Source organism: Coregonus lavaretus, assembly GCF_964263955.1.
Source record: "Coregonus lavaretus genome assembly, chromosome: 13".
Classification (NCBI taxonomy): Eukaryota; Metazoa; Chordata; class Actinopteri; order Salmoniformes; family Salmonidae; genus Coregonus; species Coregonus lavaretus.
Genome location: NC_140000.1, coordinates 35172301 through 35186035, shown reverse-complemented (window position 1 = coordinate 35186035; position 13735 = coordinate 35172301). Strand labels below are relative to the sequence as shown.

The window sequence follows — 13735 nt, the reverse complement described above, 5'->3', positions numbered from 1 at the left end:
ACTCAGAGACGATGACTATCGAGGGCCCTCGGATTAAATATGCCTGCAGTGAGAGGATTTAATAACTCAAGCTACTTAAACTCCCCCTCTCTGCTACACCGCTGAGGCGTTGCTGCTTCTACGATGACAGCGCCTGCGTTTTAAGTGTTCGTTGCTCTCAGTGGGCCATCCTGTCAATCAACGCCAGGGTCTCTCCATGGAACGGCTCAGAGCAACTCTGCGGAGTGACAGTGGCACAAACACGGCATTATCGTTTCACTGTTTCCGCCACTCTCCGCGGGAGCACTACTGTATGGCACTTATCGAGCAGAGATTTTAGGAGAAGTTGACAGTTTGTTTTCACTGCGCCTCGTCTTCTGAGTCAATTTTTTGGGGGTCTCTCCCTATCTCTCTCTCTTCAAATCTTTGCTTTACTTTGTCAACTCGGCTCAGAGGAGGAAATTGCAGTGATGCGTCTGCTGCCTAGCTCCCCATTGAGCACAAGCCTCCTCAGGCACAGAGTAAAGCCTAGCGCTGGCTGTCAGATTGCAGCTGGAGTTAATGTGTCACATCCATGGTGGAGAGTTAAAACACACATGGGGATTCCAGTCCCACAGGACCATGTAGTCCATGCTTCACTGTAGCTGTACCGTACTGTAGGTGTACTCAACAATAGTGTCAGTTTGTTGCTGGATCTAAGCTGGATATCTTGACATTTAGAAAAAATTAAAAGCTGAAATGTCTTGAGTCAATACGTATTCAACCCCCTTGTTATGGCAAGCCTAAAGAAGTTCAGGATAAAACATTTATTTCCACAAGTCACATAATACTTTGCATGGACTCACTCTGTGTGCAATAATAGCGTTTAACATGATTTTGAATGACTACCTCATCTCTGTACCCCACACATACAATTATCTGTAAGGTCCCTCAGTCGAGCAGTGAATTTCAAACACAGATTCAACCGCAAAGACAAGGGAGTTTTCCAATGCCTCGCAAAGAAGGGCACCTATTGGTAGAGGGGTAAAAAAAAAAGACATTAAATATCCCATTGAACATGGTGAAGTTAGTAATTACACTTTGGATGGTGTATCAATACATCCAGTCACTACAACGATACAGGCGTCCTTCCTAACTCAGTTGCCGGAGAGGAAGAAAACCGCGCAGAGATTTCACCATGATGCCAATGGTAATTTTAAAAGAGTTAGAGTTTAATGGCAGTGATAGGAGAAAACTGAGGATGGATTTCAAGCATATTGGTTGCTGCATCATGTTATGGGTATTCTTGTAATCGTTAAGGACTGGGGAGTTTTTCAGTATAAAAAATAAACGGAGTGGAGCTAAGCACGGGCAAAATCCTAAAGGAAAACCTGATTCAGTCTGCTTTCCACCATTTTCATTTACGTCTTTTAGCAGACGCTCTTATCCAGAGCGACTTACACCAGACATTAGGAGATGAATTCACCTTTCAGCAGGACAATTTCAGCAGGACAATTTCTCTTCACAACTGGCTATGTGATTATTGTAGCTCAATGGGTGTAACTTTTGTTGACAACTTCGATACCTTTTGGAAACAAAATATATTTTTTTAAGGAGGATGAGATCCACCCAAATCATTTGGGTTCCTGGATCCTTTCACAGCATTATAAGGCTGCGTTGAGACAATGACTTATCAATGACACAAGCCCAGCTCAGTTAATCCCTACCATTGTGATGCTGAGCAAATGTACATTATACCAGGGGCGTTGGTAGACACAATGTAAGTAACCTAATTTATGTCCCTCTAACTGCCCTGAATGCTTCTGCTGATCCTAAAGCTATTGTATGCAGTAATAATGTGCCTATGAACCAGATTTATACTGTTAGCACTGAAGCGGTGTGCCCTAGTAGAAAGTCCACTGTGTGCAGCTCACCCTGCACTAACATAAATAACATGAGCATATCTACTTCTGCTCAGCTTCCCAGTAAAGCAATGAAAACAAGTAAGCATCCCAGAAGAAAAGTGCTCAAAATAGCCCACGTTAACATATGTAGCTTAAGAAACAAGGTTCATGAAATCAATAATTTGCTAGTAACAGATGACATTCATATTCTGACTATCTCTGAAACTCACTTAGATAATACCTTTGATGACACAGTGGTAGCAATACAAGGTTATAACATTTACAGAAATACAGTAATGCCAGTGCTGGAGGTGTTGCTGTTTATATTCAGAACCACTTTCCTGTTAGTTTTTACTCTACCTAACAGACAACTAGTAAAAGCTCAAACCAAGTTTATTCACCCACTGGGTCACACAGCTGCATAAGACAAAGACATGTTCCCACCAGCACAAGTATTTATACCCCACTTTAGATGGAGTCTCCTCCTTTTCTCTAAACATGACATATTTGTTGCTAGGCAGGAAGTTAAGTGATGTGGGTAATAAACTGTTCCTTCTTCATTCATTTGACCTGACCTGACCTCGGCCCCCATTCCTCACTAATCCACAGCTATCCACCCTTATCAGTGACCCCACCATGTACATTCCTCCTACATATAACCATTAACTTCTGGTGTAGCAAGTATTTCAAATTACAACCCAACAACTGAAACCAGACTGTGGCCCTTCTCCTCTCCATAGGATACCTAATATCTAGCAATAACATGTTCTGACAGAATGTAAACTTTCTGCATTCTCCTCTCTCCCTCAGTAACATGAATAAGGATAATTCAAGTTTAGAAGTCAGAACCCATCACTGTACATCTTAGAGGATCTCCTGTTGAATACTGTTGAAGTAATATGGCTACAGGTTCATCTGCCTCACAGAAAGCCCATTCTTGTGGGAAGCTGCTATAGACCACCAAGTGCTAACAGTCAGTATCTGGATAACGTGTGAAATGCTTGATAATGTATGTGATATCAACAGAGAGGTATCTTTTCTGGGTGATTTTAAATATTGACTGGCTTTCATCAAGCTGCCCACTCAAGAAAAAGCTTCAAACTGTAACCAGTGCCTGCAACCTGGTTCAGGTTATCAGTCAACCTACCAGGGTAGTTACAAACAGCACAGGAATTAAATTATCAACATGTATTGATCACATCTTTACTAATGCTGCAGAAATGTGATTTAAAGCAGTATCCAAATCCATAGGATGTAGTGATCACAATATAGTTGCCATATCTAGGAAAACCAAAGTTCCAAAGGCTGGCCAAATATAGTGTATAAGAGGTCATACAATAAGTTTTGTAGTGATTCCTATGTTGTTGATGTAAAGAATATTTGTTGGTCCGTGGTATGTAATGACGAGCAAACAGACGCTGCACATTTATGAAATTGCTCTTTTCAGTTACTAATAACCTTGCACCCATTAAGAAAATGACTGTAAAAACTGTTAAATCCCTGTGGATTGATGAGGAATGTAAAAGTTGTATGGTTGAGAGGGATGAGGCAAAAGGAATGGCAAATAAGTCTGGCTGCACAACCGATTGGCAAACGTATTGCAAATTGAGAAATCATGTGACTAAACTGAATAAAAAGAAGAAGAAATTACACAATGAAACAAAGGTAAGTGACATAAAGAATGATAGTAAAAAGCTTTGCAGCACCTTAAATGAAAGTTTGGGGAAAAAAAGCAAACTCTGCTCCATCATTCATTGAATCTCATAGCTCATTCATCACAAAAACCGACTGATATTGCCGACTACTTTTAATGACTTTTTCATTGGCAAGATTAGCACACTTAGGCATGACATGCCAGCAACAAACACTGACACTACACATCCAAGTATATCTGAACAAACTATGAAAGACAAGCATTGTAATTTCGTAAAGTAAGTGTGGAAGAGGTGAAAAAATGATTGCTGTCTAACAACAATGACAAGCCACCGGGGTCTGACAACTCGGATAGAAAATTACTGATAATAGCGGACGATATTGCCACATATTTTCAATTTCAGCCTACTAGAAAATGTGTGCCCCCAGGCCTGGAGGGAAGCAAATGTCATTCCATTACCTAAGAATAGTAAAGCCCCCTTTACTGGCTCAAATAGCCGACCAATCAGCCTGTTACCAACCCTTAGTAAATGTTTGGAAAAAATTGTTTGACCAGATACAATGCTATTTTACAGTAAACAAATTGACAAGACTTTCAGCACGCTTATAGGGAAGGACATTCAACACGCACAGCACTTACACAAATGACTGATGATTGGCTGAGAGAAATGTATGATAAAAAGATTATGCAGCTTTTTACATTATCTTTGAGTAAAGCCAGTGTGGCTATGTATGCGGATGACTCAACACTATACACATCAGCTACTACAGCGACTGAAATGACTGCAACAATTAACAAAGAACTGCAGTTAGTTTCAGAGTAGGTGGCAAGGAATAAGTTAGTCCTAAATAATTCTAAAACTAAAAGCATTGTATTTGGGACAAATCATTCACTAATACCTGAACTAAATCTTGTAATGAATAATGTGGAAATTGAGCAAGTGGAGGCGACTAAACTGCTTGGAGTAACCCTGGATTGTAAACTGCCAAGGTCAAAACATATTGATACAACAGTAGCTAAAATGGGGAAAAGTCTGTCCATAATAAAGCGCTACTCTACCTTCTTAACAGCACTATCAACAAGGCAGGCCCTAGTTTTGTCGCACCTGGACTACTGTTCAGGTTGCAATTGGCAAAGAATAGGGCAGCACGGCTGGCCCTTGGATGTACACAGAGAGCTAACATCAATAATATGCATATCAATCTCTCCTGGCTCAAAGTGGAGGAGAGATTGTCTTCATCACTACTTTGTGAGAGGTATTGACATGTTGAATGCAAAGAGCTGTCTGTTTGAACTGCTGGGGCACAGCTCGGACACCCATGCATACCCCACAAGCCATTCCACAAGTGGTCTCTTCACAGTCCCCAAGTCCAGAACAGAATATGGGAAATGGGAGGCGCACAGTAATACATAGAGCCATGACTACATGGAACTCTATTCCACATCAAGTAACTGATGCAAGCCGTAAAATTAGATTTAAAAAACATGGAACAGCGGTGACTTTGAAGCAACACAAACAGGCACAGACACATGCATACACACGATAACATACACACTTGTCACGTTGTATAATGATAGAAGACAGGCGCAGGAATACGTAATCGTTTTTTTTATTTCTCTACCAAACATAAGGTACGTCATGAAAAACACAGGGATGTAACCCAAAGAAAAGAGCGAGGTGTAAACCTCTAAATAATACACGGGACGAGACCCGTAATAACAAGTGCACAATTACACGGTATGTAAACCGTAATACAATGTACTTTAGCACGAAAGCCGATACAACAGAGCACAGGTACTCATGAGACCAACAGACATGGGTCAATAATCGACAAGGACAATGGGGAACTGAGGGCACATATATACACATACTAATCAGGGGGAATGGGAACCAGGTGTGCGTAATGAGACGACAGTCCGGGGTTGGTGGTAATGATCTAGGTCAGTGACGCCTAGAAGGCCGGTGACGTAGACCTCCGAAGCGGAATGAGCAGCAGTACCGGGGGGATCCGTGACAGCACTATACACACACGTACAGTACCTTGCAAAAGTATTCATCCCCCTTGGCGTTTTTCCTATTTTGTTGTATTACAACCTGTAATCTTATTTTTATTTGGATTTCATGTAATGGACATACACAAAATAGTCCAAATTGGTGAGGTGAAATAAAAAAAATTACTTGTTTAAAGAAATTCAAAAGAAGTGGTGCGTGCATATGTATTCACCCCCTTTGCTATGAAGCCCCTAAAATAAGATCTGGTGCAACCAATTACCATCAGAAGTCACATAATTAGTTAAATAAAGTCCACCTGTGTGCAATCTAAGTGTCACATGATCTGTCACATGATCTCAGTATATATACACCTGCTCTGAAAGGCCCCAGAGTCTGCAACACCACTAAGCAAGGGGCACCACCAAGCAAGCGGCACCATGAAGACCAAGGAGCTCTCCAAACAGGTCAGGGACAAAGCTGTGGAGAAGTACAGATCAGGGTTGGGTTATAAAAAAATATCAAAAATGTTGAACATCCCACGGAGCACCATTAAATCCATTATAAAAAAATTGAAAGAATATGGCACCACAACAAACCTGCCAAGAGAGGGCCGCCCACCAAAACTCACGGCCCAGGCAATCAGAAAGGCAACACTGAGACCAAAGACAACCCTGAATGAGATGCAAAGCTCCACAGCGGAGATTGGAGTATCTGTCCATAGGACCACTTTAAGCCGTACATGCCACAGAGCTGAGCTTTACGGAAAAGTGGCCAGGAAAATGCCATTACTTAAAGAAAAAAATAAGCAAACATGTTTGGTGTTCGCCAAAAGGCATGTGGGAGACTCCCCAAACATATGGAAGAAGGTACTCTGGTCAGATGAGACTAAAATGGAGCTTTTTGGCCATCAAGAAAAAAACGCTAGGTCTGGCGCAAACCCAATGCCTCTCATCACCCTGAGAACACCGATGTTTTTCATCGGCAGGGACTGGGAAACTGGTCAGAACTGAAAGAATGATGGATGGCGCTAAATACAGGGAAATTCTTGAGGGAAACCTGTTTCAGTCTTCCAGAGATTTGAGACTGGGACGGAGGTTCACTTTCCAGCAGGACATTGACCCTAAGCATATTGCTAAAGCAACACTCGAGAGGTTTAAGGGGAAACATTTAAATGTCTTGGAATGACCTAGTCAAAGCCCAGACCTCAATCCAATTGAGAATTGAATTGAATTGAATTGGGCGGCAGGTAGCTTAGTGGTTAAGACCGTTGTGCCAGTAACCGAAAGGTTGCTGGTTCTAATCCCCGAGCCGACTAGGTGAAAAATCTGTCGATGTGCCCTTGAGCAAGGCACTTAACCCTAATTGCTCCTGTAAGTCGCTCTGGATAAGAGCGTCTGCTAAATGACTAAAATGTAAATGTACTTAAAGATTGTTGTACACCAACGGAACCCATCCAACTTGAAGGAGCAGGAGCAGTTTTGCCTTGAAGAATGGGCAAAAATCCCAGTGGCTAGATGTGCCAAGCTTATAAAGACATACCCCAAGAGACTTGCAGATGTAATTGCTACAAAACGTTGGTCTACAACGTATTGACTTTGGGGGAGGGGTGAATAGTTATGCACGCTCAGGTTTTCAGTTTTTTTGTCTAATTTCTTGTTTGTTTCACCCCCAAAAATATTTTGCATCTTCAAAGTGGTAGGCATGTTGTGTAAATCAAATGATACAAACTCCCCAAAAATCCATTTTAATTCCAGGTTGTAAGGCAACAAAATAGGAAAAATACCAAGGGGGGTGAATACTTTCGCTAGCCACTGTACACATGAATTTTGTATTGTAGATATGTGGTAGTGGTGGAGTAGGGGCCTGAGGGCACACAGTGTGTTGTGAAATCTGTGAATGTACTGTTATGTTTTTTAAATTGTATAACTGCCTTAATTTTGCTTGACCCTAGGAAGAGTAGCTGCCACCTTGGTAGCAGCTAATTGGGATCCATAATAAATACAAATAAAAAATGTTAAACACATGGCCAAATCTACACTGGAGTTGCTTACCAAGAAGGCAGTGAATGTTCCTGAGTGGCAGAGTTACAGTTTTGACTTAAATCTACTTGAAAATCTATGGCAAGACCTGAAAATGGTTGTCTAGCAATGATCAACAACCAATTTGACAGAGCTTGAAGAATTTTGAAAAGAATAATGGGCAAATGTTGCAAAGCTCTTAGAGACGTACCCAGAAAGACTCACACCTGTAATCACTGCCAAAGGTGCTCCTACAAAGTATTGACAGGGGTGTGAATACTTATGTAAATGAGATATCTGTTTGCATTTTCAATAAATTTTCTAACATTTCTAAAAACATGTTTTCACTTTGTCATTATGGGGTATTGTGTGTAGACTCATGTAATCTTATTTTTATTATTCTTCTGCTGCTGTGTTTCCACAGAGGGGCTACTCAGCTAAACACGAGGTGCGTCAGTTCCACTTCACGTCCTGGCCGGATCATGGGGTTCCCTACCACGCCACAGGCCTGCTGGCCTTCATACGGCGGGTCAAAGCATCCACGCCCCACGATGCCGGACCCGTGGTCGTCCACTGCAGGTCAATGCACACTGCACTACACCACTTCCTGCTAGCTGTCAATGCTCATGCAACCATTACTACTTTGTGTTTTCAAAGCTTTAATGCTTAGTCCCAGTGGGCAAAACTGGTTGAAATGACGTCATTATAATCAGTTTTACATTCGTTATGAGCCCTGATTGTATTATTTTCATGTCACCCAAAGAAAGAGAGCCAAGAGTTGCTTTTGACCCTTATCTGAATGCTGTTATTACAGTATTGTATGTGAAGGCTTATCCTAAAGGGTCAAAGGTCAGTGAGAGTGACATGCTGTTCTCCCTGTGTCTCTGTGTCAGTGTGGGGGCGGGACGCACAGGCTGCTACATCGTGCTGGACGTCATGCTGGACATGGCCGAGTGTGAGGGCGTGGTGGACATCTACAACTGTGTCAAAACCCTCTGCTCACGACGCATTAACATGATCCAGACAGAGGTGAGTGGGCTGGCCACCCGCCCAATCTAGCATCCCAACCTACAGTACATTTCAGTGGGGAAAGATAAAAGGAGTCACACCGCTCTGGTCTCCTTACATATGTATTGCCTGTATTGTGTTTGGGAAACTCAGAGAGTGAGGGGAATATTTTAGCCTAGCTCCCCCACGGGGACTTGTGTATAGGTCGATGGTTTCTGAGATGCGAAGGCTTACATTGTCTCAGTGCCTCACAGAATCACGTGGCTTTTCTTTCGATGATATAGCATATCTTAACCTTATTATGTAAATCCAACATTGGTATAGCTGTTTATTTCATTTGTAGTTATTTGCAGGGGTGCTCTAATTAAATATATACACCGCAAGTGTTTGTTTATTTAGACTTATTTATTCAGTCTCCCACCGCTCTTTGATACACTGTACAATAGTATAGCTTATGTTTAATTCACATCATGGCAGGTAATGAGATTTCTCTCTCACCACCCCTCCACACCTCGTACTCTTTCTTTGTGATATCATCCTATGTTCTTCATGTTCTTACTCTCTCTGTTCTGTTGTTCTCTCTCGCTCTCTCACGCTCTCTCGCTCTCGCTCTCTCTCTCTCCATACCCCCCTCTCTCCCCCCTTTCTCTCTCGCTCTCTCTCTCCATACCCCCCTCTCTCTCCCCCCTTTCTCTCTCTCTGCAGGAGCAGTACATATTCATCCATGATGCCATCCTGGAGGCTTGTCTGTGTGGAGAGACGGCCATCTTGGTGAATGAGTTTGCCCTCACCTACAAAGACATGCTGCGGGTGGACTCTCAGAGCAACTCCTCCCAGCTACGAGAAGAGTTCCAGGTTAGTCGCACACCGGAATGAAATAATACGCCTTCTGTTTTGTTGTGAAAATACTATATGTTTTCAGTGACTTCCCAGAAAAGGTTAATGCACAACAACAACTTGATATTCAAATACAGGTTTCAGAAAAACAAATAATATTTGAAAGTATTTTGAATACAGTACCAGTCAAAAGTTTGGACACACCTACTCATTCCAGGGGTTTTCTTTATTTTTACTATTTTCTACATCGTAGAATAATAGTGAAGACATCAAAATTATGAAATAACACACATGGAATCATGTAGTTAAAAAAAAGTGTTAAACAAATCAAAATCTATTTTATATTCGAGATTCTTCAAAGTAGCCACCCTTTGCCTTGATAACAGCTTTGCACACTCTTGGCATTCTCTCAACCACCTTCATGAGGTAGTCACCTGGAATGCATTTCAATTAAAAGTTAATTTGTGTAATTTCTTTCCTTCTTAATGCGTTTGAGCAGTTGTGTTGTGACAAGGTAGGGGTGGTATACAGAAGATAGCCCTATTTGGTAAGATACCAAGTCCATATTATGGCTAGAACAGCTCAAATAAGCAAAGAGAAAACACAGTCCATCATTACTTTAAGACATGAAGGTCAGTTAATCCGGAAAATTTCAAGAACTTTGGAAAGTTTCTTCAAGTGCAGTCACAAAAACCATCAAGCGCTATGATGAAACTGGCTCTCATGAGGACCGCCACAGGAAAGGAAGACCCAGAGTTACCTCTGCTGCAAAGGATATGTTCATTAGAGTTAACTGCACCTCAGATTGCAGCCCAAATAAATGCTTCACAGAGTTCAAGTAACAGGCACATCTCAACATCAACTGTTCAGAGGAGACTGCGTGAATCAGGTCTTCATGGTCGAATTGCTGCAAAGAAACCACTACTAAAGGACGCCAATAATAGGAAGAGACTTGCTTGGGCCAAGAAACACGAGCAATGGACATTAGACCGGTGGAAATCTGTCCTTTGGTCTGATGAGTCCAAATTTGAGATTGTGTGTCTTTGTGAGACGCAGAATAGGTGAACGGATGATCTCCGCATGTGTGGTTACCACCGTGAAGCATGGAGGAGGAGGTGTGATGGTGTGGGGGTGCTTTACTGGTGACACTGTGATTTATTTAGAATTCAAGGCACACTTAACCAGCATGGCTACCACAGCATTCTGCAGCGATACGCCATCCCATTTGGTGTGTGCTTAGTGGGACTGTCATTTGTTTTTCAACAGGACAATGACCCAAAACACACCTCCAGGCTGTGTAAGGGCTATTTGACCAAGAAAGAGAGTGATAGAGTGCTACATCAGATGACCTGGCCTCCATAATCACCTGACCTCAACCCAATTGAGATGGTTTGGGATGACCACAGAGTGAAGGAAAAGCAACCAACAAGTGCTCAGCATATGTGGGAACTCCTTCAAGACTGTTTGAAAAGCATTCCTCATGAAGCTGGTTGAGAGAATGTCAAGAGTGTGCAAAGCTGTCATCAAGGCAAAGCGTGGCTACTTTGAAGAATCTCAAATATAAAATATATTTTGATTTGTTTAACACTTTTTTTGGTTACTACATGATTCCATATGTGTTATTTCATTGTTTTGATGTCTTCACTATTATTCTACAATGTAGAAGTAGTAATATTAAAAATAAAGAAAAACCCTTGAATGAACTTTTGAACGGTACTGTACGTCTCAGAAAACCATTAAAAAATATATATACAGTGAGGGGAAAAAAGTATTTGAAACACAAAAGAACTATCAATCTCCCTTGGCCTGGGGCTCCATGCATGATCTCACCTCGTGGAGTTGCAATGATCATGAGAACGGTGAGCAATCAGCCCAGAACTACACGGGAGGATCTTGTCAATGATCTCAAGGCAGCTGGGACCATAGTCACCAAGACAACAATTGGTAACACACTACGCCGCGAAGGACTGAAATCCTGCAGCGCCCGCAAGGTCCCCCTGCTCAAGAAAGCACATATACAGGCCCGTCTGAAGTTTGCCAATGAACATCTGAATGATTCAGAGGAGAACTGAGTGTAAGTGTTGTGGTCAGATGAGACCAAAATCGAGCTCTTTGGCATCAACTCAACTCGCCGTGTTTGGAGGAGGAGGAATGCTGCCTATGACCCTAAGAACACCATCCCCACCGTCAAACATGGAGGTGGAAACATTATGCTTTGGGGGTGTTTTTCTGCTAAGGGGACAGGACAACTTCACCGCATCAAAGGGACGATGGACAGGACCATGTACCTTTAAATCTTGGGTGAGAACCTCCTTCCCTCAGCCAGGGCATTGAAAATGGGTCGTGGATGGGTATTCCAGCATGACAATGCAAAACACACGGCCAAGGCAACAAAGGAGTGGCTCAAGAAGAAGCACATTAAGGTCCTGGAGTGGCCTAGCCAGTCTCCAGACCTTAATCCCATAGAAAATCTGTGGAGGGAGCTGAAGGTTCGAGTTGCCAAACGTCAGCCTCGAAAGCTTAATGACTTGGAGAAGATCCGCAAAGAGGAGTGGAACAAAATCCCTCCTGAGATGTGTGCAAACCTGGTGGCCAACTACAAGAAACGTCTGACCTCTGTGATTGCCAACAAGGGTTTTGCCACCAAGTACTAAGTCATGTTTTGCAGAGGGGTCAAATACTTATTTCCCTCATTAAAATGCAAATCAATTTATAACATTTTTGACATGCGTTTTTCTGGATTATTTGTGTTGTTATTCTGTCTCTCACTGTTCAAATAAACCTACCATTAAAATTATAGACTGATCATGTCTTTGTCAGTGGGCAAACGTACAAAATCAGCAGGGGATCAAATACTTTTTTCCCTCACTGTATGTGTTATGGCTTTACACCCCCTGCTATATTGTGGATAAAGAATTACCTGTCTAACAGAACACAGAGGGTGTTATTTAATGGAAGCTTCTCCAACATAATCCAGATAGAATCAGAAATTCCCAGGGCAGCTGTCTAGGCCCTTTACATTTTAGTCTTTACTAACGACATGCCAGTGTGTCTATGTATGTGTGTCTATGTATGCGGATGACTCAACACTATACACGTCAGCTGCTGCAGCGACTGAAATGACTGCAACACTTAACAATGAGCTGCAGTTAGTTTCAGAGTGGGTGGCAAGGAATAAGTTAGTCCTAAATATTTCTAAAACTAAAAGCATTTTATTTAGGACAAATTGAGCAAGTGGCGGTGACTAAACTGCTTGGAGTAACCCTTGATTGTAAACTGTCAAGGTCAAAACATATTGATACAACAGTTGCTAAGATGGGGAGAAGTCTGTCCATATTAAAGAGTTGCTCTGCCTTCCTAACAGCACTATCAACAAGGCAGGTCCTACAGGCCTTAGTTTTGTCGCACCTGGACTACTGTTCAGTCGTGTGGTCAGGTGCCACAAAGAGGGATTTAGGAAAATTGCATTTGGCTCAGAACAGGGCAGCACGGCTGGCCCTTGGATGTAAACCGAGAGCTAACATTAATAATATGCATATCAATCTCTCCTGGCTCAAAGTGGAGGAGAGATTGACTTCATCACTACTTGTATTTGTGAGAGGTATTGAAATGTTGAATGCACCGAGCTGTCTGTTTGAATTATTGGCACACAGCTCTGACACCCACGCATACCCCACAAGGGACGCCACCAGAGGTCTCGTCACAGCCCCCAAGTCCAGAACAGGCTATGGGAGGTGCACAGTACTACATAGAGCCATGACTACATGGAACTCTATGCCACATCAAGTAACTGATGCAAACAGTAGAATCAGATTTTAAAAACAGATAAAAATATACCTTACGGAACACTGAGGACAGTGAAGAGACACAAACACAGGCACATGTTATTGGTCACATACACATATTTAGCAGATGTTATTGCGGGTGTAGCGAAATACTTGTGTTCCTAGCTCCAACAGTGCAGTAGTATCTAACAATTCACAACAATACACAGAAATCTAAAAATAAAAGAATGGAATTAAGAAATATATAAATATTAGGACGAGCAATGTCAGTCAGAGTGGCATTGACTAAAATACAGTATATTCATATGAAATGAGTAAAACAGTATGTAAATATTATTAAAGTGACTAGTGTTCCATTATTAAAGTTACCAGTAATTCCATGTCTATGTACATAGGGCAGCAACATCTAAGGTGCATGGTTGAGTAATTGGGATCCATAATAAATACAAATAAAATGTTGCTTCAAAAGTAATTACAGTTTTATTACACAGGCACAAATAGTTGTAGTCATCTCCAAATTAACTGTTTGTTCCCACAGAAAAAGTGTTCCGGGGGAACAAATAGTTACTCTGGAGGTG

General features: G+C 41.9%; 1 protein-coding gene across 1 annotated transcript in view; it reads left to right on the top strand.

Moving 5' to 3' along the window:
- The window catches only part of LOC311140713 (receptor-type tyrosine-protein phosphatase U), a gene marked incomplete at its 3' end in the record, with an annotated part of 426520 nt that overhangs the window by 361899 nt on the left and 50886 nt on the right, over positions 1-13735 (top strand). The window contains exons 24-26 of the mRNA XM_084175898.1: positions 7952-8106; positions 8421-8556; positions 9241-9390. Of these exons, the coding sequence (XP_084032024.1) occupies positions 7952-8106; positions 8421-8556; positions 9241-9390 (441 nt within the window). The remainder of the gene's footprint in view (positions 1-7951; positions 8107-8420; positions 8557-9240; positions 9391-13735) is intronic.